The sequence below is a fragment of the Perca flavescens genome, chromosome 24 (assembly GCF_004354835.1).
Source record: "Perca flavescens isolate YP-PL-M2 chromosome 24, PFLA_1.0, whole genome shotgun sequence".
NCBI lineage: Eukaryota > Metazoa > Chordata > Actinopteri > Perciformes > Percidae > Perca > Perca flavescens.
The window spans coordinates 16,176,101-16,202,885 of record NC_041354.1 but is presented as its reverse complement, the minus strand read 5'-3'; the positions used below and the strand labels follow the sequence as shown (position 1 = coordinate 16,202,885).

General features: G+C 44.3%; 1 protein-coding gene across 1 annotated transcript in view; it reads left to right on the top strand.

The window, feature by feature from the left end:
• The window catches only part of LOC114550728 (leucine-rich repeat-containing protein 3B), a 29,165-nt gene extending 4,438 nt beyond the window's left edge, over positions 1-24,727 (top strand). The window contains exons 2-6 of the mRNA XM_028571515.1: positions 454-508; positions 6,655-6,886; positions 7,808-7,854; positions 21,224-21,303; positions 23,561-24,727. Of these exons, the coding sequence (XP_028427316.1) occupies positions 23,575-24,642 (1,068 nt within the window). The 5' untranslated portion in view covers positions 454-508; positions 6,655-6,886; positions 7,808-7,854; positions 21,224-21,303; positions 23,561-23,574 and the 3' untranslated portion in view covers positions 24,643-24,727. The remainder of the gene's footprint in view (positions 1-453; positions 509-6,654; positions 6,887-7,807; positions 7,855-21,223; positions 21,304-23,560) is intronic.
• Positions 24,728-26,785: the final 2,058 nt, after the last annotated feature.

The following is a 26,785-nucleotide window of genomic DNA, read 5'->3' as shown; positions in this document are numbered from 1 at the left end:
TCTCTGCTTGAGATCTCTGACAGGGTGCAGATTCTGAGCCAATTTATAGTCTCTGTTAAGATAAGAGTCCAATAACAATTTAGTCTAAGTTGTGATTTTGTCTGTCTTTTCCAATGTTCTAAATATTGATCTTTGGAATGATTCATAATCTGTTTTTGTTCTGTCGTGTTGTTGGGAACCAGTGCTGATGGGAGCCTGGTTAGTTAGCTTCACCATCAGCTGACTGAGGGGACTGTTTTCTCTCTCTGTGTGTGTGTGTCTCTCTCTCTCTTGCTCGCTCTCTCTGTGTCTCTCTCTCTCTGTTTCTCTCTATCTCTGTATCTTTCTATCTCTGTATCTTTCTCTCTCTATCTCTGTGTGTGTGTGTGTGTGTGTGTGTGTGTGTGTGTCTCTCTCTCTCTTTCTCTCTCTCTCTCTCTGCACACGCCCTGTCTCCACCCGCCGGGCTGTCAGTGTGCATTACCTCCGGCTCAACAAACAGATCCTCCTGCACTTCCTGATAGAAAAGGTAAAACACACTCATAAATAATGCACTATAATGAACTATATTTGTGGTAGCACTTTACAATGACTGTTAATAAACAATAAAACATGAATAAATAAAAAGAAAAAAGGAAAAAAATCAAAGTGAAAAATGCTCACGTTCGGCGCGCACACAGCGATAATCCTGATTTTCCTCCATTCGTCGCCCCCGGCAGCTGAGCGGAGCGCTAAGTAAGCGGTCAGAATGCTGAAAAATCCGTGAAAACAAATTGTGTTGGCGCTTGAAATGAGTTTACAAAAGTCCTGGGTTCACAAAAGTAGCGTAATATATGAATGAAACAGTAAATAAATGTCTAAAATGAGATATTGTAATATCGCGAACGCTGTGTTTGAGCTATGCTAGTGGTTACTGGTTACATGGCGTTCGTCGTTCGACTGCTCATGACTGTTTTTCCAAGACAGCGCCCGCATGTATAGGCTATATCTTTTTAATAAACTGTCTGTACACTTACAAAGTTCTCAATGCTTCGGTTTACATGTAGCGACCCTCATTATGCTCCCGTGGGAGTGTGGTGCTATTTTGAGCCTTGTTAGTGGTGTAGAAATAGAGATTTACCATGTGCCCCAAAAGGTAGCGTTAGCAAGCTAACCACCAGACGCGTTCGATTAGCATGAAAACATCCCAGAGAACGCTCGACTCGGTACACATGTGTTATTAACTAGAGATGTTCCGATACCGATACTGGTATCGGTATTGGCTCCGATACTGCCTAAAACGCTGGTATCGGTATCGGGAAGTACTGGAGTTTATGCACCGATCCGATACCAAGTAATAAAGCCCTAAAGAAAATCTACGTTAAAGTAGTTTATTTATGTTCTTTTTCCGTTACAATTGACTGTCAAACTGGATAGTAAAAGAAAGTTCTGTGGCATTCATTGATTGTGTTTGTTTATGTTTCACAAAGAGTTTAACCTGAGCCAGACCGACAACAAAGATAGAAATAATATCACATCCATACAGGGATAGTAGTATACAGCTGTTAAAACATAATAAAATATATGACACACTTGTATCGGATCGGTACTCGGTATCGGCTGATACGCAATTTCAGGTATTGGAATCGGTATCGGGAAGCAAAAAATGGTATCGGACCATCTCTATTATTAACCCCCAGGTTAATTTTGCGCCAGATTTGTCCTTTTAAGCACTGACTCAAATGTACGTCCCTCTGGAATCTGTTTTATAGCTTTTTTTTAATTCCCAATTCCACGATTCCGTCCATTTTTTTTTTCTGTTATCACAGAAACTATCGGGCTTCTACATTCATGCTGCCATCGGTCTGGGACTGCCCCCCCCTCCCGCGCCGAAGACACTTGCCAAACCCTGAATAGATAATCAAACGGCCTCACATCAGTCCAGTTTAACAGCTGGACTATATTGGCCCAGATGTTCGGACAGTTTCCTGAAAACTTTTTTTTCGGTAATTGCAGGTGGTCAATGTGTAGTGAGCTAAAAGGTCACAAAACCGTGTGTGTCTGTCTGTGTGTGTGTGTTTGTGTGTGTCTCTGTGTGTGTGTGTATGTCTGTGTGTTTGTGTGTCTGTGTATCTGTGTGTGTGTGTGTGTGTGTGTGTGTTTGTATGTCTCTGTGTGTGTGTGTGTGTGTGTGTGTGTGTGTGTGTGTGTGTGTGTGTGTGTGTGTGTGTGTGTGTGGAGGATGCTTCAGTTGAATGTCCTGACCTTCACCGTGTGTCGTTCAGCCTGCAGGCTTGGCCCGCGGGTCAGAGCTTTGATCAACAGCTCTGCAACAGCAGCCGCCGCGCTTAATTTACAGTCACGCGAGGACTCTAAATACAAGTTAGCTCTTAGAACACAAGATGGTGGTATTGTATTTAAAGGTCCAGTGTGTAGGAATGTCTCCCATCTAGCAGTGGAATTGTATTTTGCATTCAAACGAATAGCGCTCTCTAAGCGCCTCGCTTTTTCAATTGCGTGTTGGCGACTAAGGTAGCTGTTATGTACCAAGAAGCTATGACAACATGTCTTCCAATTTCTTTGCTTTTTTTGGCGACGAGGATTCTTTCTCCTGTGGCTCGGCGTAAGTCTGATCCTCCATTATGAACTAAAGGGTAGTGGCCAGCGCCTCTCGCTGATCTCCTCCGTTTCAGACACGTGACGCCGACTCTGGACGAAAACACGTTGTGGACTAGCTAGACAGGTCGGCTAGTACTCTATGTCCCTCTCAGCCATTATAGTTTTTCAAAATGGCGGAATGACATGGAAGCCTCCTTGGACTTGCCCGTCCAATGTAAATACAGATTAAGAAATTCCTTGCTTACGAGGATAAGTCAGATCATTGGCAGAGGTCAGTTTACACCAACGGGGACATATTTTATGAATGAAGACATTGATTTTAGCTAATAAAATACTTCAAACACCACACTGTGGACCTTCTTAAAGGCCCTGACACACCAAGCCGACAGCCAGGAAGTAGTGGCAGTCGAAAGGCCGACGGCCAAGTACCACGTACGTTACGCGCCTGCGTGCAAGAAAATAACTCCATACCAGCAGAAACCGGAAAGGGATCCAACCAGTTGTGTGTTTAATGGTCTCATCATCTCAGCTGGACTTGTAGGCCGTTATATTGTCGGCTAGTTTACTTTAGAATCAAACATCAGATTTTATAAACTACATGTGTTCTGTGTGCAGAAATCTTAACGTGTAAAGTAACTAGTAACTAAAGCTGTAACAGAAGAACGTAGTGGAGTGAAAAGTACAATATTTCTCTCTGAGATGTAGCGGAGTAGAAAGTGGCATGAAAAGAAAAGAATCCCTACCTCAACATTGGTACAGTTACATTCCACCGCTGATGAATACCCCCCAAAAAACCTGACTGCGTATGGAAATGGAAATACGTCAGCGTGTAAGCAGCTGCAGAGTGATCGGACTCTGTTTACGTTCTGTTGTGATTTAGTTTGACGGGGAAACGTTTCTCTCTGTTTTTCCCTGTGTGTGACGCTTCACTGAGCCCCTTTACCCACACGGGTTGACCTTTCACCCCCCACCCCCGGGGCCTTGAAAACACACACACACACACACACACACACCACCCACTGGTTTGTGTGTTGTTGGTGACACGGCTGCCGTTACCGCGCCCTCAATGTCAATATGCCAGAACAGGTTGGATCAGCGCGTTTGTTTTGTCGACCGCAGCACATGAGGCGGGTGAAGAGGTCGTTAAATATTGATGTTGGGAGCTGAAACGCACAACTGCTCCCGTCTGAAGGAGCAGAAAACTTTTGGAAATCTTTGGCTGGAAATTGGTCAAAACGATCCTGAAAAATGCGCCATTAGTGGCATGTGTAGTCTGTCCTCGGAAGGCGAATCACTGCTACTTGGGCGGAGGGATTCGCTCGCAGCACCTGAGAAGCCCCGTGGTGAGGAGCAGAGGGTAACAACGGTGCTTTTCAGGTGTTGCATCAGTCACTCCGCCCAAGTAGCAGAAGTAGCAGCGCTTTGCCTTCTGAGAATATAGTTCCCAGTATGTATACGGTTAGAAGATGGCTGTGTGTCATGTGACCTTGTTATTTGTACACGCTGTGACTATACAAATCACAACATGGAAATAGGAACATGTTGGCGTTATTTTGTCACTTATTGGGAGCAGTAGGCTAGATGGAGCCGGTTACCTCCAGGATCTGTGCTAAGCTAGGCTAGTGGTGTGGGCGTCAGACAGGGTTACGACACGCACAGAGATGAGAAGGGTATGTATGGACTTATCTAACTCTGGGGGATACAGGGAATAAGACAAAGTCCCAATAAGTCGACTGTTAGAGTTGTCTTGATGAACAACTCTTAACAGACACCAATCAGAAATGAGCATTTCTTCTGTACTGTAATGCAGTACGAAAATCAGGGAGGGTTGTAGTGTGTACTTTGATACGACGATATTAAAGTATTTTTGGCGTCCTGCTGCTGGGTTTTTTTTTCTCCAGTTTTTCCAGGAAGCTGCCGAAGCTCACAGATCTGCCTGACCTAAAAGCTCTGACATCTCAAGGGGCGATCACACACTGAGCTGCCAAAAATACTCTGTGTGTGTGTGTGTGTGTGTGTGTGTGTGTGTGTGTGTGTGTGTGTGTGCGTGTGTACTCTCACTCGCCAGTCGTCCACACTAGAGAGCATAGATCCAACCTTGACCTAGATACCGAAGAAACAACCAGAGGAGGGTTCAAGGAGACGAAGAGGAGGAGGAGAAGGGGGAAAAAAAAAAATGCAAACGAGAAACAGCAGGAGAGAAAGAGGAAGAGAAAAGTGGAGAAATAAAAGGAGAAAAGGAATGAAACCAAAAGGCCAACAATGGAATGATAAAGAAGAAAGGGCGGATAAATAAAACAAGAAAATGTCAGGAAGAAAAGAAAGGGGATGAAAAGTACTGAAAGATGAAAAGAAATATGGGGGACAAAAGGATTTACGGACATTTGAAAAGCATCGCACAGATCCCAACAACAGAACGGACACTTGTACGGTGCTGTTACATAAGTCAATAATCAGCAGCACATGAAGCAATTAATAGAAAGTATTTATAGTGTGATTCTGTGCTATACTAATGCATATGTTTTCGTTAATCAAGACACAAAAAATCACTTTCATCAGCCGATACAACAACTCCGAGCTTCCTGACCAATAGCTGTCAATCAAGCTCAACTGAGAAGGTCCATGACCAATCATAGGAGGGCCAGTGCCTCCCTTGGTTTCCACGCCCCCCAAAAATGTCAAAAGTCAGTTTGATTCGAGCGAGCAGAAATCAGCTTGGAGAGCAGAGTTTACCTGCGACAGCGTGCGTGCCCTCCCGCGCTCGCACAGCAGCCGCTCCCTACGTGGCGGCTGCCCTGTGCTCCTTAGTTGGGGTTTTTTACGCGCAGGTGCCGCTCTTTCCCTCTCCCTATGTTTTGTTCCCTAAGAGTCGTATCCGCGCGTGTGAAATGATGTAATTTTGCCCAGTGAGCGTGTTTTTTGTTATCGCGTTCGGGAGATGTGACACAAACGTGGCGCCGTAGACGAAAAGGACTAGAAAAAGAGAGGAGCAGGGTGAGGAAGAGAGGAAGAGAAGATGAGTGGAGTAGTGTTGGCTTGGAGGTCACGGCCTCCCCCCTGGTGGTCTGAAGGATCCATACTGACAACCAGAGACCACGGGAGACTCTGTGTGTGTGTGTGTGTGTGTGTGTGTGTGTGTGTGTGTGTGTGTGTGTGTGTGTGTGTGTGTGTGCGTGTTTTCAAGCTCAATCTCACACTCAAACACACACACACACTTTTCCCAGTTTCTCTGGAGGTGTTTTCTTTATCGACTGTGGCGTTGTCTGGAAACACACACACAAACACACACACACCCACACGCATACATGAACACACACACATACACAGAGATCAGAGGTACAACAGGAAGTAGTTTGCTCGTGCAGATGGCAGTTTTCATGTTTAAAAGGTCACAGGACTGAAGTACTGTAGTCGAATTATTCGTACAGTCAGGTACAGTAGCTGTCAAAGTCTTTGCAGTGGCAGTAGCAGTAGTCATTTTTCTCCATAAGGATTGAGATTATCAGCCATGAAGTCTAAACCATCCGAGGCAGACTGACCACGAGCTCTGAGGTTGTGAACCAAATGTTTCTGCTCCTGTAGAAGCTAGAAGACCTTATGAACTCAACCTTGTTTCAAGAAACAAGACTTGACCTGGACTCCAGCTCAGAGACTTGAGACTTGGACTCCAGCTCAGAGACTTGTGAGCATCTCCGGTAGTAGCTCTACTAGTTGTAGTTGTTGATTTAAGCCCTGAGATGAAATGATGTTGACGGTGATGATGGAGATGAAGATGACAGCGCTGACACCCACACCGACAACCATGATGTTTATTCAGAGCAATTGGTTCACACTCGGTGAGGAGTCCCAGTTCATCACAGTGTCTGCTGTCACTAATGAGCCCACTCACAGATATAAGGAAAAATATATAGAAAATAATAGAAAATATTCACATTTAACAACAAGCTGGAATGTGGGAATTTCTTTTTTTTTTCTTGAAAAAAAGAAAAGGCTCAAATCGAGTAATAGATTATCGAAATAGTTGCCGAATAATTGAATAGCTGACAACTCATCGATTGATCTCTTTGCGGCGCTAAGCCCCACCCAGGTCTGTCACATCTGAGGACCTGATTGAAGACACGACAGCGGCAGGGACAATCTGTTCCAGCGGGCCCGCTCCTCGCCGCTCTGACCTCGGTGACCTCGCCGAGGCTCTTCCTGTCACGGAGTCGGAGCTGCCATGTTGGATCCTGGGAGGGGCGTGAATGAGCCGGACACACTGTCACATTCATTAACACCTCCATCTGTCGACACATACACACACACGCAGGTACACACACACACACACACACACACGAACATACACACGCACGCAGGCACACAGGCACACACCTTCATATACAAACACCTGCACACCCACACACACACACACGCACATACACACACACACACTTACACACACACAGACACACGCGCACTCACACACATGCACACACACACCTACACACAGAGGCAAACATGCACACACACACACACACCTACACGCACACATACACACACATACACCTATGCAAGCGCACTCACACACATGCACACACACACCTACATGCACACACACACACACACACACACACACACACACACACCTACGCAAGCACACTCACACACATGCACACACACACACACCTACACACACATGCACACACACACACACACACACACACATGCACACACACACACACACACCTACGCAAGCGCACTCACACACATGCACACACACACACCTACACACACGCACGCGTGCGCACACACACACCTACACACACACACATACACACGCACACACACACATGCACACACACGCGCACTCACACACACATGCACACACACACGCGCGCGCGCACACACACACACACCTACACAAGCGCACTCACACACAGGAACATACACATGCATCCACACACACCTACACGCACACACACACACCTACAGGTTCTCTGTACACTGTACTGCCGTGTGAAGCAGCTCCATGTCGACTCTGATTCTGTAGTTTTGTAAATACATTTAAGAGCAAAAACTGAGAGAATATCTGCATTAAAGAGACGATCAAAGAACACTCCTCACAAGATTAAAAAATACTAGAAGATAGAGGAGCTAATATCAAGATGGAAGTTGGAAAGAAGAAAATGTCATGCTGCTGTGGAACCAGAGAGAGAACTAACCTTTGTTGTAAATCCTCTCTTGGTTTCAGACAGCGCTGTGTCGCCCCCTGCTGGCCAGTTTGAAGACAACACTCAGGTGAGACAAAAACCGGCGTATTGATCTTTTATTGAACAGGGAAACCGGATCGATTAAAAGCACACTGACTGGTTTTAGGTCAGACTTCACATACAGATATTTATTTTTCCCAACAATCTTTATTTAATTTCCAGAACAAACGACATACATCATACAGGCAGTGGTGAACGAAGCATAGGAGAAACTGCATGTCAATTCCCCCCCAAATCCTCCACCCACCCGCAACCCAAAGCCAGATCAGGTCTGAACGAGACGGGGACAGACAACACAGACCCATACACACACACACCCATAGACAGACACACACCAGCAAGGGCGCACAACATCCAAAAGACAAAAAAATAAACAGATAAAGAAGTACATAAACAAATTAAGAGAAATCCAGGAAGATAGAGAAAAGGGGGAACAAAAATATATATATATATTTATTTATTTTTTTGGGAAATGGGGAAAATTTCTACAAAAGTCTGTCCAATATTCATTTTCCTAGGCTTTGATGGATTCAAATATAACAAAAATAAAAATGTTAGTCGATTGGCAGAAAAGTCCTCTCAAATCTTAAATGTGATGTTTTTCTATGTCAAAGTTAAATGTAAAAAGCTTTTGCAGACGTCACCTTGGAATCTTTCACCTTTTTCTGACATGTCATTGACGGAACAATGACTCTATGATTTGAGAATAAAAATAAAATAAAACAATAATGATGATAATCGTTACCTGAAGCACTATTTAACATTTTTCAGCACGGAAATATCTCAAACTCAACCCTCTCTGGACAAAAAGACGCACTGGCAAGTCCAAGCAAAGTTTGACATCACTACTACTCACAAAGCGATGTTACAAAATTTCATTTCAAACATTTATTTACTATTTCATTAATATATTAAGCTACTTTTGTGAACCCAAGAGACTTTCAACCACCCAAACAATCGAGTGTAGGTTTGTTTGCTCAAGATATTTGAGAAATATTCCAGTTTAGGGCCAAAGTAGCCTCTTTACACGTTGCTCTGGAGCAGTTTTGGGCATCACCATACAGAAAGATAAGTTTCTTCTGAACATTTTGATATGAAACATACATGGATTAGTTATATGCAAATACCCTTCAATGGAGAATTCAAGGAGATGTCTAAAAATGGGTAAAGGAGCGTTAAAACAGATGGGAGTCAGGCTGTAATGTTGCAGCAGCAGAACGTGGCGGTAATCCCTGTTATAGTCCACAGGGATTAACGAGTAGTGCCTTCATTTCATCTGCTTCACTGTCTCACTGTAATCCTGCTGTGAGAGACAGACAGTATCTGTGTACTCTTTATACTGTATACTGTAAAAAGTGACAAATGTTGGAAAAAGCTACAAAAACAGAAAAAGTGAAAAAAAACACATCAAAAATGTCACCAAAGGTGACAAAAACTTGTTAAAAAAGTGGCAAAAAAATTGGAAAGAAGTGAGAGAGAAAAACATCGGGAAAAGCGACAAAAAACGTGCCAAAAAAATTGGAATAAAAACGTTGAGAAAAGTGTAGAACAACAAAATTTTGAAATTTTTGCACGGTCGACGTACCCGTCGACCCGTTTTCAAAATGTCAACCCATATATCAGAAATATGGGTTTCTTTTCCAGGGCTCGACATTAAGGCTTGTCCGCTTGTCCGGGACAAATGGATTTTTTGTAGGGCAAGTGGAAGAGAAATTTACTTGTCCCACTGGACAAGTTAAAACTCAAACAAACTAAAATGCCATTTTAGTTCACGTCATGTGCCACTCATTACGTCTATGTTACAGATTACATCACATCGTTGACAGAAAAGGAGAGACCCGGTGCTAATACGGCACCGGTGCCTTAACGACCGTTATCTACCGGACCGAATTGCAACGCGGTGCCACTGAAATGCCTGCGCTTCTCTCAGATGCTCCGAAAACGGACGTTAGAGGCAACCTAAACATCGCCGCATGTTACGCTAGTTAACACTACACTCAACAGCAAGTAACGTTAGCCTATCGTTAGCTAGCAGCTGGAGTAAACAGCTAAAATGCTGAAAGCTAAACGGTGTGAAAGTGTGACTGTATTTCACTGGAGAGGAACATATGACAGTGTGCCGCTGCTGTTGTCTGAAAAACACAGATGTTGCGTTCACTTGAAATTTGCCCCGCCAGCGTAGTGCTGCATTCAAAGTTGTTGTAAAATACCCTTTTTCCTATCCAGTGGTTGTTTTTGTCGTTTAACAGGAACTTACTTGTGAAATACCATATTTTCCGGACTATAAGTCACACTTTTTTTCCTACTTTGGCTGGTTCTGCGACTTATAGTCAGGTTCGACTTATATATCAAAATATATATAATTTAACATGTTTTTACATGTTAATTCATACTGAAAACATTACCGTCTACAGCCGCGAGACGGCGCTCTAGGCTTGTGACAACTAGAACGCTGCTCCTAAAGACAACTGAGAAAGAAAAGAGATGACAAACTGCAGGTAGTAAAATATGCAGCCGAAAACGGTAATCAAGCAGCAGAAAGAGAGTTTGAAATGAGGGAGAAACTTATGAGGGAGACTGGCGAAAAGGTGAATCTTACTGCAATGAAGAAAACAAAGAAAGCTAATCGGCTAATCATGGGCTGAAAGCAAGACGGCCAGAGCTGGAGGAACGAGTCGGGAGGGGCTCGTTCACGGTTCAGTTACGTCTCCACGCCTTTTAATACCTCCACGCTCCACGCCCTGGTAGCTAGTTGTTGTGTGTGCTATTGTTCAATAACTGTTAATGTTTTACGTTAACATACCGGACACCTACCGTATTCAGCGTATTGTTCTGTGTGCTATTGTGTAGTTGAATAACTCTTGTATTTATAATCTAAATAAATGCGACTTATAGTCCGGTGCGACTTATATATGTTTTTTTTCTCTTCATGACGCATTTTTTGACTGATGCGACTTATACTCCGAGCGACTTATAGTCCGAAAAATACGGTAAGTTATTTTTATAAGTTATTGTTGTTACCCATCCATCCATCCATCCATCTTCGTCCGCTTATCCGGTGTTGGGTCGCGGGGGGAGCAGCTCCAGCAGGGAACCCCAAACTTCCCTTTCCCGAGCAACATTAACCAGCTCCGACTGGGGGATCGGCGTTCCCAGGCCAGGTTGGAGATATAATCCCTCCACCTAGTCCTGGGTCTTCCCGAGGCCTCCTCCCAGCTGGGCGTGCCTGGAACACCTCCCTAGGGAGGCGCCCAGGGGCATCCTTACCAGATGCCCGAACCACCTCAACTGGCTCCTTTCGACGCAAAGGAGCAGCGGCTCTCCGAGCTCCTCACGGATGACTGAGCTTCTCACCCTATCTCTAAGGGAGACGCCAGCCACCCTCCTGAGGAAACCCATTTCGCCGCTTGTACCCTGGATCTCGTTCTTTCGGTCATGACCCAGCCTTCATGACCATAGGTGAGGGTAGGAACGAAAACTGACCCGGTAGATCGAGAGCTTTGCCTTCTGGCTCAGCTCTCTTTTCGTCACAACGGTGCAATAGATTGAATGCAATACCGCACCCGCTGCGCCCGATTCTCCGACCAATCTCCCGCTCCATTGTCCCCTCACTCGCGAACAAAACCCCAAGGTACTTGAACTCCTTCACTTGGGGTAAGGACTCATTCCCTACCTGGAGAAGGCATTCCATCGGTTTCCTGCTGAGAACCATGGCCTCCGATTTAGAGGTGCTGATCCTCATCCCAACCGCTTCACACTCGGTTGCGAACCGATCCAGTGAGTGCTGAAGGTCGCAGGCCGATGATGCCATCAGGACCACATCATCTGCAAAGAGCAGCGATGAGATCCCCAGCCCACCAAACTGCAACCCCTCCCCACCCCGACTACGCCTCGATATCCTGTCCATAAATATTACAAACAGGATTGGTGACAAAGCGCAGCCCTGGCGGAGGCCAACCCTCACCTGAAACGAGTCCGACTTACTACCGAGAACCCGGACACAGCTCTCACTTTGGTCATACAGAGATTGGATGGCCCTAAGTAGAGACCCCCTCACCCCATACTCCCGCAGCACCTCCCACAGTATCTCCCGGGGGACCCGGTCATACGCCTTCTCCAAATCCACAAAACACATGTAGACCGGTTGGGCATACTCCCAGGCTCCATCCAGGATCCTTGAGAGTGAAGAGCTGGTCCGTTGTTCCACGACCAGGACGGAATCCGCATTGTTCCTCCTCAACCCGAGGTTCGACTATCGGCCGAACCCTCCTTTCCAGCACCTTGGAGTAGACTTTACCAGGGAGGCTGAGAAGTGTGATACCCCTATAATTGGCACACACCCTCTGGTCCCCTTTTAAAAAGAGGAACCACCACCCCAGTCTGCCACTCCTTTGGCACCGTCCCAGACTTCCACGCAATGTTGAAGAGGCGTGTCAACCAGGACAGCCCCTCCACACCCAGAGCCTTGAGCATTTCTGGACGGATCTCATCAATCCCGGGGCTTTGCCACTGTGTAGTTGTTTGACTACATCAGTGACTTCCGCCTGGGAAATCGGCGACAATCCCCGTTATCCTCCAGCTCTGCCTCTAACATAGAGGGTATTAGTCGGATTCAGGAGTTCCTCAAAGTGCTCCTTCCACCGTCCTATTACCTCCTCAGTTGAGGTCAACAGTGTCCCATCCTTACTGTACACAGCTTGGATGGTTCCCCCTTCCCCCTCCTGAGGTGGCAAACAGTTTTCCAGAAGCACTTTGGTGCCGACCGAAAGTCCTTCTCCATGTCTTCTCCAAACTTCTCCCACACCCGCTGCTTTGCCTCTTTCACGGCAGAGGCTGCAGCCCTTCGGGCCCTTCGGTACCCTGCAACTGCCTCCGGAGTCCTCCGGGATAACATATCCCGGAAAGACTCCTTCTTCAGTCGGACGGCTTCCCTGACCACCGGTGTCCACCACGGTGTTCGTGGGTTACCGCCCCTTGAGGCACCTAAGACCCTAAGACCACAGCTCCTCGCCGCAGCTTCAGCAATGGAAACTTTGAACATTGTCCACTCGGGTTCAATGCCCCCAGCCTCCACAGGGATGCACGAAAAGCCCCTCTCTTCACCCGAGTGTCCAAAACATACGGCCTCAGATCAGATGAAACGATTATAAAATCGATCATTGACCTTCGGCCTAGGGTGCTCTGGTACCAGGTACACTTATGAGCATCCCTATGTTCGAACATGGTGTTCGTTATAGACAATCCATGACTAGCACAGAAGTCCAACAACAAACAACCACTCTGGTTTAGATCAGGGAGGCCGTTCCTCCCAATCACGCCTCTCCAGGTGTCTCCATCATTGCCCACGTGTGCGTTGAAGTCCCCCAGCAGAACAATGGAGTCCCCCACTGGAGCCCCATGCAGGACTCCAGTCAAGGTCTCAAGAAGGCCGAATACTCTGAACTCCTGTTTGGTGCATATGCACAAACAACAGTCAGAGTTTTCCCCCCACAACCCGCAGGCGTAGGGAGGCGACCCTCTCGTCCACGGGGTAAACTTCAACACAGCGGCGCTCAGCCGGGGCTTGTGAGTATCCCCACACCCGCCCGGCGCCTCACACCCTGGGCAACTCCGGAGAAGAAAAGAGTCCAACCCCTATCCAGGAGTATGGTTCCAGAACCGAGACTGTGCGTAGAGGTAAGCCCCACCAGATCTAACGGTAGCGCTCCACCTCCCGCACCAGTTCCGGCTCCTTCCCCACAGAGAGGTGACGTTCCCGTCCCCAGAGCCAGCGTCTGCCGCCCGGGTCTGGTCCGTCGAGGCCCCTGACCTTCACTGCCACCCATGTGGCATCGCACCCGACCCCAACGGTTCCTCCCACAGGTGGTGGGCCCATGGGCTGGAGAGATGGGAGCCACGTAGCTTTTCGGGCTGTGCCCGGCCGGGCTCCGTGGCAAACCCGGCCACCAGGCGCTCGCCCGGCGAGCCCGCCGTCTGGGCCTGGCTCAGGCGGGGGCCCGGGCTTCCTCCGGGCAGGGTCACTCCATCTCTACCTTGCTTCTTCATTGGGGTTTTTGAACCATTCTTTGTCTGGCCCCTCACCTGAGACCACTTTGCCTTGGGAGACCCTACCAGGAGCACAAAGCTCCAGACAACACAGCCCTCAGGTTCACAGAGACACACAAACCTCTCCACCACGATAAGGTGATGGTTCACGGAAAAATTACATTTTTAATAAATCATTTAATTTTTCCTTAGCAATAAACAAGCCGTTCTATAATGTTGGTTTTTTTTGCTCCTTTTTGAACAAAAATAATAAAAACAATATGCAGATTAAATATCAGGTAATAATCAACTGTAAAGTAGCTACACCTTTTTAAAAGGATCCTTTTGGTAAATCAGCCTCTGCCGGGTAGAAATTTGTGAAATTGTATAAAAAAAGTTAACACCAACATTTAGTGGCAAATTCCATTGTTATGTCTACAAAATTATTTTAGATATAGTAGAAGTTCAAGTCACCACAACCTCTGGTCAAAATATTGATTTAGTATCTCAGAATATAAACTAAGAATCTCAAAGTAATGAGAAAATGTCAAATATTGACTTAGAATCTCAATATATTGGCTTAGTATCTCAATATATTAATTTATCTCAAAATACTGACTTAGTATTTCAATATTGACTTAATATCTCACTATATTGTTCAGTATCTCAATATATTGATTTATCTCAAAATATTGACTTAGTATCTAAATATATTGACTTATCTCAAAATATTGACTTAGTATCTCAATATATTGACTTAATATCTCACTATATTGATTTAACTCAAAATATTGAATTAGTATCTCAATATATTGACTTAGTAACTCAGAATATTGACAAAGAATCTCAGAAATCGCAGAACAAAAGTTTTTATAGGCTGCCGCCCTGAACAAACTGAGCTTCTATGAAGACAAAAGTGGATACAGACGAGAGAATGGGGAGACACTAAGCTAATGTTATGTCCGACGTTACGTTTGCAGCGAGCATTTTGTTAACTAGTCAAATATCCAAATGTCAGTTTTAGCCTAGTCTCTCCTTGCCACGGTGCCTCTGCAAAATAGCTTCAGAAAGGAACTTGTTTTGGTGGAACATGTGTACGTTCAAAAATAGTTTCAGTTGTGCGAGAGAAAACTCTGATTGAACAGATAGTCTAGCTAGCTGTCTGGATTTACCCTGCAGAGATCTGAGGAGCAGTTAACCATAGTCCTCATAAATCCACCGGAGGTTAGAACGCCAACATAAAGAAAGAGGAAGGTGACGGGAAGTGGAACGTCCTCGATATAGACTGGTTTCAGCCTAACTATACAGTATTGTCTGTAAGTTAAGCTAACACACGAAACGTTGGACATAACGTTAGCTTTAGCGTCAGGATTCCACAGTCTCCCCATTCTCCCTGCTGAGTCCTCACTTTTTTGAAGAAAAAAGTGGAAACATGTGAGGAATCAACAGGGAGAACGGGGAAAACATTATTTTTTACAAACCCTTTTGTTACCAAGACGAATATCCAAATGTTTTAGGCTAACTATATGTCTGTGAGTTAAGCTAACACATGTCGACATATCGTTAGCTTAGTGTCTCCCCATTCTCTGCGGATTCCTAAACAAAAACTCAGTTTTTCCGGGCGGCAGCTTATGAAAAAACTTAAGTTCTGGGTTCTATACATTGTTGGTAGTGAATATCACCACACAGCAGCTTTTAAGAATTTTTCTGTTGTTTGCTAGCAGACGGAGTTGACGAGGAGGACACCTTCATGCAATACAAGTCAATGGAGAGCTGTAGAGAGTTGTTTTTCCCTCCGGTAAAAGCTAACATTATGACTTAATGCGCTCTGTCTCTATTGGACAATGAACAACTGTGCCATGAAACAAATCTGTTATATTTTCGAAAAATATTTATCTTTTATTTAAAAAATGTACTGTCAAATTCAGTAGCAGTAGAGATGGTATATTGAGTTTGATTTTCATCAACATAATCATAATTCTTTTTTTTTTGTGTGTGTATTAAGAGAAACTGAAACTGAAGATAGTGAAGGTAGAAAAATGTGAATACAATAAAAACAAAACACATCCGTCGGCCTTATTTCCCAACGTCTCCCGGAGATGTTCACCCAGAAACAATAACCGAGTAGGTGTACCGTAGCAAGGTGACTGAAGCAGCTGATAGCTGCTGCACAATCATCCGGTTCTAGTCAAAAGGCTGCGCTGAAACTGGATCCCTGCAGACACCCAATATCTGTGAGAGGAAACCCTACTGTACCATCACTGACTGAGCTGTCTGACGAGTCTGCAGAGACTCACACAACTGTCAGGAAATGCATAACATGATAATTATTGAGAATCATTCGCCGTACTAAAATGTGTTTTCACTTGTACAACTACTACCACGACTTCCACTCCTGCTACACTGTGAGACCAAAAAGTAAAAGCTTGTTAAAGAAAACACACAAAAAAATGTTTTCTTTCCTGAAAAAAGCAGCAAAAACATTGAAAAAAAGCGACAAAACGTCAAAAGAAGGCGGCAAAAATGCTGAAGAAGGCGATAACAACGGCAGATAATTATTAGTATAATGTAAGCTACTGCTTGTGTTGGAGGAGGACTTTTTTGAGAACCCACTCTTAAAACTAACACTAACTAGCAAGACACACTGCAAAACTGAGGGCTAGCTGTTTCCCCCCGTTACCAGTTTATATGCTAAGCTAAGCTAACCGTCTGCTGGCTGTAGCTCCAATGTTTCCAAAAACATTTCCAAAACATTTTACAAAACTAAATTATCTGCAGCACCGTATTATAAGATAATAATAATTTGTGACATCTGCCTTTTCCCCCTGAAGGTTAATGTTTTATTATACAACCATACATTTTTTATGATGTTAGCAGAGGGCTTTGTTAATAAAACAGTGACTTTAATGGGACCAACAGGTGAACACGGCACATACAGTCAAAACAAAACAAACATCAATATTCCTGTTCAGATGATATTATGTCTACACGTCCTGCAAGAAATAAATCCTCACAAATCTGATATTAAGACAGATTTGAGGTACATTTACTTAAAATGTTATGTTATCCTCAGAGGGAAATACCTTCAACTACAACTGGAGTCATGAGTTACTTTACAGCAGTAATAATCGTGTAACTGTCACACTGTTCTGCATTAGGCACTTTTATTGTCATTCAACTTTACAAACGAAATTTCGTTCCACTGGCCCATAAATACTACCATTGTTTTTTGGTGGAAAAAATACGTTTTGGAATATTGGATTGTATGAGTTCCACAATCAACTTGTGTGGACTTCACCGGAATACCGCAACTCAACAGGGGTACAGTATGTGGACTGTCTGAATTAACACAACTTTTATGCATTTCTTTCACATCTACTGCAGTCATATTCACTGTGTTCACTCGGAAGGAATCAGTTCCCATGGCTAGGCGCTTGTAATGACATCTCGAACATGTTAAGAGGCTAAAAGCACGTTTAAAACCTGCCCCGTTTCAGCCGCCTGGGTGCTAAATGTAGCAGGAGCATAACTCTGTGCAGGCACCACCGATTATTTTCGTTTTGATCGCTGCTGACAACAGAGTTACGTGTTGAAATCGACCGAAATTCTCCTTTAACTAAAACCAAAATAGTGTAAAAAAAAAAAAATACAAATGCCACAGAGAGTTAGTTTTACATTAAAATATGACGCTAAAAAGGGAGTTTACCAGCAGCGTAAATATTATTATTGCACATATTGAATGGCGGCATATACAATTTATTGCACATTATTGCATATTTAAATTTATTTTGATATTGCACGTTTATAAATAAATACTGTTATTGCAGTATCATAGTTCACATGAGGCTCCCTGCAGGGGGTTATTTAGGGGGTTAATTTGAGTTTAGGAGTCTGATGGTTTGTGGGAAGAAGTTGTTGCAGAAAACATAACTAATATCTTGAACACATTCACAGCTTTAGGGGGGGAAATATGACTCAGCTAATAGCTTTTTTTCTGTTCTTTTTCTTTACCGTGGTACAATCTTGGCTTCACGCTGTGATTCCTCGATTAATGGAGGTGGATGGACAGCGGCCGCGGGGGTTGGGGGGGGTATCTGGGCCAGGGGATTTGGACGGTATTAGTGTAATCTTTCTCTCTGTGACCAACAGGTCTGCTCCTCATCACCATCTATCCAATACATCCCCGCTTTATCCCACAGAGGAGCAGAAATAATGTCACATCTGGGCCGCAGCTCGCTTCTGATATCCGTCACACTAAGAATACCAATCTGAGCCTGTCGGGGGGGCAAAACGAGCACTTTTGTGGACGTAAAATTGAAGCTGCACAATCGCCCAATAACTTACATTGTAGCTTGTTTTTGCCGAATGCAGTGGTGTAGCTTATGGCTAAGGTTAACATGATAACAGATGTACATGATTCCTAAAAAACAAACACCCCGAAACACGTGTGATGTTTTTGAATACGCAGAAAGTTTTGAACAATACAGGAGAATAAATAAAATTAGATTCAATATCAGTATATATATAGTTGCGATGAATATTTTGCTCGGAACAAAAAAATCATTCCTTTACAATAAGAGAATAAGATACAGATGCATCGTTGCATTTCAAGTGTAGCATACGGTAACTTAGCCTACTTTGGATGCATCGTGAGATAAACCGGGTATCACTGTCACTGTGTCCAACGCGATCTCACGGCAGTACGTGAAATTGTCACGTCATTTTTTATCTATTGATTTGTGTACACGGACATGTTTATCTAGTTTTTTTTTTTTCGAAAACACGTTGCTCGCGTGCACCAAAATCATGGCGGACGTTCATCTTCCATGACCGCAAAAACTGGCAAAGTTTTGTCTCTAAAGTTTATAACTATTGAATTTTTCAGCGGAAAATGGATACTACAGTTGCGCTTTCTGTCTTCAGTGAAAGCATACAACCGTTAGTTTGTTAGCTAGTACCTATTTTTTGTATACAGTACCGTTACCTAGCAACCGAGGCTTAAAGAAACCAAGTGATAAACAGTTCATACAACAGTCCGTAAGAACTGCTAGGTAAGTGGTTAGTATGCTTACCTTTGGTATGGGAGTTTGGAGTTTGATTCCACTGTGAGGCAATCTTATTTTTTTATTTTGGATTGGATAATTTGCATGCAATTGCGCAAGTCAGGGCCCGCAAATGCGAAATTTTTCTTCTTTTTTTTGCAGGGTAGTAGGGGAAGACTCATGAATATGCCTGCTCTGGTTGGGTTTGTTAGGTTTAGGCAAGAGGAGTGGGATTGGTTATGGTTAGGGTAAGAATGTCAGGGCAATAATATTCCAAAAAGGTGTAGCCTAATACATGAGTAGTATGGATAACTTTGTGTAAATATATGCCAAGGTAGCCTACTGTAAATGCACAGGGGTGCAAATAGCATACATTGCTGTGTGCACCGGCAGGGTACGAATAGCATTCATTTCTAATTGCACCAGGGTACGAATAGCATTAATTTCTAATTGCACCAGGGTACGAATAGCACTTCTAATTGCACCAGGGTACAAATACCATACACTGCTAATTGTACCAGGGGTGCAAATAGCCTCACCCTTTTTTTATACTAAAGTATTTTAATGGGAAGCATCTTTCATGATCACAGCACGATTCCGGGCCGAGACAACAACGGGACGGTTGAGTTTAGGAAAAGAACAATGGGGAAAGGAAACGGTCTCCGGGGTGAAAGTCCTGTGTTGTTTGACCCGTCCACCGCAACCAATCTCCCTAAGCGCATTTTTGGCCTTTCATACTTCTCGCTACCGTACCGTCGCTCTTTACATTAATCTACATACATTAGTCTAAAAAACTCTGAGAAAAACGTGTCCGTGTACACGAATCAATAAATTATATTACGTGACCGTTTCACGAACTGCCGTGAGACTGGGTTGCTGTGCCACAAGCCAAAGCATTAAGAGATTGTTGTAGCAACCAACGTAATAATAACTTGGGTTAATACAGCACATTTTATGACCCCGAAGGATGCTTTACACAAGTCCAGAGCGACAAGGGAAAAGGAAAATAGTAGGCCAACACAAACACGGACTAAAAGGAATAAAACGTCCGCGTTAATACAGGCTACTGGCGTACAACTGCATTGCGCATGAAGTTATCTTATGAATGAATTAGACATATTACATACCTGAGGGCAAATTCGGGGACATTTTTGAATCATTTACAATCTCGGTCGGGCTTTCAACAGATGGAGACAATTACTCTGTTTCGCCCGTTGTCTGTGCTTTGTTTAAAGGACAATTCTGTCAATGAAACAAGCTAGCGCGGACCGCTCATTAGCTTACAATGCTAGTAATCAGGGCACAGGGATAGTAAAAGCAAACGCTGTACTGTCTGTATACTTACAATGTTCTCAATGCTTCGGTTAACGTTTAGGGACCCTCATTATGCTACCGTTGAAGTGTGGTGATATTTAAGCGTTTTTAGTGGTATAAATAGCAATTTGTTGTTACTTTCCCTGTGACCCGAATACTAGCGTTGTAAGCTAATCAGTAGTCCGCGCTAGCTTGTTTAAAAAAACATGTCCCAGAGAGCAATCGAGTGGGTACTCATCTGTTATTAACCCCTAGGTTCGTTTTGCGCCGGAATTGTCCTTTAATTTCCTTTCATTCTGTGATGGCCCTGCCCCAGTATCAGCCATAGCTACAGCAGATAACTTCTAAAATAGAATTAGAATACAATTAGGCCTACATAAAGAAATCTCCTGCTACCTTTTTACCTGACTGGATACGCTAACACTAACGCAGGCTTTTCCCGTGTTACAAAGAAATCTGTGACCCGTCAGAATGTGTTACTATAGCGCCGCCGACCTGCCATAAATCATTTTGTGACTTTGCAAAGGCATTAATAAAAACTATATAATAATAGCGTTCGTTTTCACTGTAAGTCTAATTTCCTGTTACAAGCCATATGATCATCAGATGAAAAATTTTAAAAAGTTACATATAGTCACTTGGCAAGAAGGAGTGCTTGCCACAGATCTGGATCAAAAATAAATTCTAACACTCCGTTGTTTTGTGATTAAACACAGATCTATAAATAGTTCAACGCCACCTCCGCCCTGCAATCTATCAAATCTGTTCAGACCGTCTAATTCTCAGCCGTGTGGCCCAGTTTGGCTACAATCTCTTAAAGCTTGCCTCCGTCCTATAACCCCCTCCCACAACCACCCCCCGCCCTCCCCCATGGCGCTGCCTGGTGAATAATTGACGCGTTCTCCCTCCCCTCTCGCCTCTCATCTCTCTGTGTCTCTTTCCATCACTCTGTCTCTTTGTGGTGTGGATCCCCCGGGCCGTGACAACCTCCCCTCCCCTCGCCTCCATCTTGCCCAGTTTCCACATGCCGTCCCGCTGCGTGTTGACGACCACCAGCAGGTGAAAATAGACGGGGCAAACACGGAAAGCAGCTGCCGGTAAGACAACACCTTAAGCATTATAACCAGAGTTTATACAGAGGACGTTTTTTTGTCACTTAGAGGAAAATGTTGCTCTTTTTAAAACTTTTATTTCGTCTCTCTTTATCGTACTTCATTCAGTTATCTCAAATGTTTTTCTTGTTGTATACTTCTGCATTTCACACTTTCCCATATGCCTTTTTATTGTGCTCCCTCTGTCAGACTGGCAGTATCAATGTATATCATATGTTTCAGTGGACTGTAGAGTCTGAATTGCACTTTGGGGATAAATAAAGCCATCTGTATCTGTATTTATATCTTTTTAAATCCTTATCCCATCTACTGTATCTGTTCCGTTTCTTCATTTACTACAATAACATTCTGATTAATTTTTAGATATTGTAAGACGTAAAAGGGATCAGTAATAACAAACTTTCTTCAGGCACTCTTTGCCAGAGCAAGGAGAGGAAAAGAATCCAAGTGTATCAAAAGCTTTTATTTCGGTTGGGTTCCTTAACGGTTTAAAACACAGGTCTCACAAGCAATACAAAATGGTTTTGGAGAACCTGCTTCAACCTGTTTGCATTTAAAACCATGAGCGCGACTGACTAAGTAAAGACTAAAATAGGCCCATACACTTTTTCTTAGCAAAAACCCTTTGTTCATTCACAAATATGTGCTCATTCATGTGTAATTACTTCCACCAACTAATCAATGTATTCTTGTAAGTGTAGAATCTGCCATTCAGAATCATTCAGAATACATACGAGCGGGTCGCTCGTATGTATTCTGCCCTGTTGTGCCTCCATCTTTAAAATAAATTAGCCAAAGAGGGACATACCTCCTCATTTCACCCTCTTACACTCAGTGGCACCGTGACGAATGCCAGGGGGAGATTACTCACCAGGGAAGCGAAAAAGAGAATTAAAACGACAACGTGACAGGCAAAGCAACAAGTGGAGTGGCTAGAACAGCTGCATGTAAACGATGGAGATACCAAGAGCTGATTTTGGGTTAGGCCACCGTAGGAGTTAAAAAAGGCTCGGAATGGGAGTGGCTAAAAAGTAGTATTCAGTTGGTTGTCATATACAATTTCACCGCTAGATGGGAGAAATTATTACACAATGTAGCTTTAAGGCTTTTGCAGATGAACCGTAGAGGATACTGTAGTCAATTCTGAAAGTAATGAAGGCGTGCATCAATTTTGGCGGCAGAGCAAGTGGGGTATGTTTACGGGCAGTATTTTTTAGGTGGAAATAGGCAGAACTGGTGGTTTGGTTGATGTGACGTTAAAAAGTGAAGTTGCTGTTGAAGATGACTCGAAGGCGGCGGATGTGCGGGGATGGAGACAGGGTGGAGTTGTTGATGGAGGGACTGAAGTTGAGGTTTTTTTTTGGTGAAGGATTTGGGGGGTGATGATGATCATATTAGATTTATTGTCGTTGAGTTGGAAGAAATTAGTTTGCATATCGGTGAGGTCAGAGTAGAGGAGGTAACTGTGGTGATGGATTTGGTGGAAAGGTAGATCTGGACCTCATCGGCGTAGCAGTGGAAGTGGAGATAATGTTTGCGTATATTTTTCGAGTGGCAGGATATAGAGGATGAAAAGTAGAGGACCAAGCACCGATCCATGGGGGACGCCTTGTGACAGAGGAGCAACGGAGGAGGTGCAGTGGTTTTATGAGACAACCCAATGTGTAAATAATGTACATATCTTTGTACTTCATTGTTTGTGGTGTTTTGGAGGCTTTAGGCAAATATATCTAGAAGTAGTCGGTTAACTGTGAGGCATTTGGGCTAAGGGGCGAAAACAGCAAGTCAGTATTTCTGCCGTCGTCGTCGAAGCAATAACATCCGTTTAAACTAACATTCTCGTATACTGGGCATAAACAGGAGGCAGCGTTGCTGGTAGTTGCCATGGTAACTTTAGTAGCTTAGTCTCAGAGAACAAGACCTTGTGACCCAATCAGGCGGCGAAATGTCAGTGTCGGTATTGCCAAATGTAGCCTTAGGGTCAAGTGGAATATTCACAGACAACATGAAGATAGTTTTACAGGCACACTCCCAGACACTCATTGCATTTAAAACAAAGGTCAGGTATATTAGTGTTGTATTTATTCAATTTAACAGGAGTTGTGTATGTCTGCACCAGCCAATTATATTGGAGTAGCACCTGATAAACCTTTTAGCCATTTTATCAACAGTTAAATCATAAGACATACAGTATTTGGCCTCAATCAGAGGAGGCTAAACCGCTGTCTGTGGTTGTTTTCAGAGAGCTTTGGCGCCATGAAGGAGTTCCTGTTCCTCGTCCTGGCAGTGACGGAGGCGTCCTCCAGGTCTCGCGGCAGCTGGTGTGAGCCAGGCTGCGACTGTCGAGGTGATCTGAAGTTCACCATCTGCTCCCGGGCGCTCTTCGCCCAGCTGCCCACCAGAGTACCCCCCAACACCGAGCTCCTGGACCTGTCCGACAACCAAATCTCCGCCATCCCCGAACGCTCCTTCGCCAAGACCCGCAAGCTCCGAATCCTGCTGCTGCAGAACAACAACATCAGCGTGGTGGAGGACGCCGCCTTCTCCCACATGGAGTTCCTTCAGAAACTGGACCTGAGCTGGAACCGCATCTCTGCCCTGACGGAGGGTTTCTCCGCCGGCCTGGCTGTCCTGAAGGAGCTGCAGCTCGCCCACAACCGCCTGACGAGCCTGGACAGCCGCAGCTTCCTGCACCTGGATGCCCTCCAGCGGTTGAACCTGACCGCCAACGGCATCCGCACCATCCAGGTGCGATCGTTCTCCGCCATGAGCAGCCTGCGGCAGCTCCACCTCCGGGACAACCGGCTGACGTCGCTGCGGAGCGGGACGTTCTCCATGCTGCGCTCCCTGGAGGTCCTCAACCTGGCTGGGAACCTGATCGGCGAGATGGAGACGGGCGTCTTCAGGCCGCTCGCCAGCGTGACGCTGCTCAACCTGGCCCACAACCGGATGTCCACCGTCGACTTCAAGGCGTTCCTTGGCATCCACGCGTACAGCGCCCACATCCTGCTGGAGGGGAACCCGTGGAACTGCGACTGCGACCTGCAGAGGGTTTTCCGGAAGCTGCGGAGCATCCAGAGGCTCTTCCTGGACGACTACTACAACCTGACCTGCGCGGAGCCGGCGGTCCTCAGGGACTACCGGCTGACGGACGTGGACGCGGAGCTGTGCCTCGCCGAGACGGTCACCGTGCTCGTCATCACCATCACAGTGGTGATAACGGTGCTGGCCGCCATGCTGATGGGCGAGAGGAAGAGGAAGAAGGAGAAGAAGAGGAAGCACTGGACGCAGCAAGGACAGCTTTCCGACGAGTCGGACTACTGATGCGCGTCCTTCTTTCTTTTGTTTCCTTCTCAAATATATGACCGAAACGCAATGTTACATGCTGGCACAGTTAGACAAGATTAAAATGGAGCAATATTTCCAGGCAGCTGTTGTCCAGCGGTGGAATGTAACTGAGTACATTTACTCCAGTACTGTACTTAAGTCCAAATGTTTGAGGTACTTGTACTTTAAATGAGTCTTTTCTTCTCGTGCCACTTTCTACTTCTACTCCGCTACATTTCAGAGAGAAATCTTGGACTTTTTTTACTGCTGCTGTTGCCTCTGCGTCGTTGCTTACAGTAAATCCTCACAGGAGCATCTGCACGCCTGCAAAGAGACTTTAGATTCTGCAGTTCATTTTTTCGGATTTCCAATCTGCTTCACAGTGTGGAAGGTATTATTCTAAAACATCTGCTTCATAAGAAATGCAGAATACTTATGCGGTTTTTCCCGTCCAAAAATGTAACTGGTATATTAACGAAAATATACTATTTTACCCTAATAAAGGTTTGAATGGTAAATATTGTATTTATGTGAATGAATAGGTTACAATCACAGTTGTTTTTGATTGTTCCTGATGTGACTCCAAACATTAAATGGGATATTGTGACATTTTATTGACTAAAACTTTTTTTTGTGCCTACATTTTACAACACAGGAAGTCCACATCGACTGTTTCCATGTAACATTGAAGTGTACAGCGCCCCCTTCAGGTAAAACGGATGTATTGCTTTGAAAATCATTTGATTTTGGTTTTTGAATGTATTCATATTCATTATTATGTTGCTGTAATACCCCCATAATGTCATTGTAGTAACATCTACTATGGAAGTCAATCTGTTTCGTCGGATTTTGGAATTAGGAAGACATTGAATTCGGGGGCGCCCAGGTAGCTCACCTGGTAGAGCGTGTGCCCCATCATGTACCAAGGCCCAGTTCTTACCGCAGTGGCCCCGGGGTTTGATTCCAACCCACGGCCCTTTGCTGCATGTCGTCGTCCCTCTCTCTTCCCCCTTTTCCTGTCTACAGCCGTCCTATCGATCAAAGGCAAAGATGAATTATGAATCTGAATGTTTTGCTTCTGAAATTTAACTCTTCAAGTTTTCGACAACTCATTATCACCTTTATTTTTCAATGTTCACATATTCGGAATCCCATCTCCCCGGGAAACTAATTTATATATGATTAATATATGCTGATAATTTGTTGGATTCATGTTAAGACATTTTAGTAGGGGGGTGGTCCCGGACCCGGACCCCCTGTTGAGTATAGACAAGGTTATAGGCTAATAGTCCAGGAAATGGTTGCGATACTTTGGAATTGATTGGCCGATTCCTTTAAAGGTCCAACGTGTGGGAATTTCTCCAATCTACCGTTGAGATCATTATATCATAATCAACTCTCTCACACCACACAGTTCAAAGTACCTATTACAGCTACGGTAGCCTTCACGCTACAAAAAGCCGGTCTCTTGCTCTTTTCAATATCCTTTTTTCTTTTTCTGGGCAAAGAAGAAGAAGACTCCTGTTCCTGAAATTTGGATTTTGAATACGTTTGATGGAAGCTACGATACCCATTAGCAGCATTAGCAGCACCTGTGAGTTTATCATGTGACAGCGAAAACGCGAACAGCGGAGCAGTATGTCCTGTATGTCCCTTACCGGCTAACGTATTTCAAGATGGTGCATGAATATGGAGCGTCTACCTCCAGTTCATGCAAAAAAAAAAATTCCAAGCCAAAATATATACTTAGAATTGATGGTGGTGTTAAATATTCATGAAAAAGGAAAGGTTTGTGAACGGGCAACACCGATTTTGAAAAACGAACAACTAAACACGTTACACACCGGACCTTTAAGGTATAGCTTAACTTTTCCAGTTTCAAGTGAGCCATGACATCAATTTTATTAATTTTTTTGTTCAGAAGGGGTATCTTTATGAAAGCTTCCTCAAAATACACTAACTCATTATTTTGAGAAAGTTTCTCATCATTTTGAGATACCAGAGAAAGACAATATCTCTATGGCTCTGATTATGACTTACATATTTATTTATTTTTGTTCATCACATTGGCGGAAATGAGCTTTCACATATTCCAGATTTTGATAATGGCTTTTATTTTAGAGGCGCCGGCCGGAAGCCG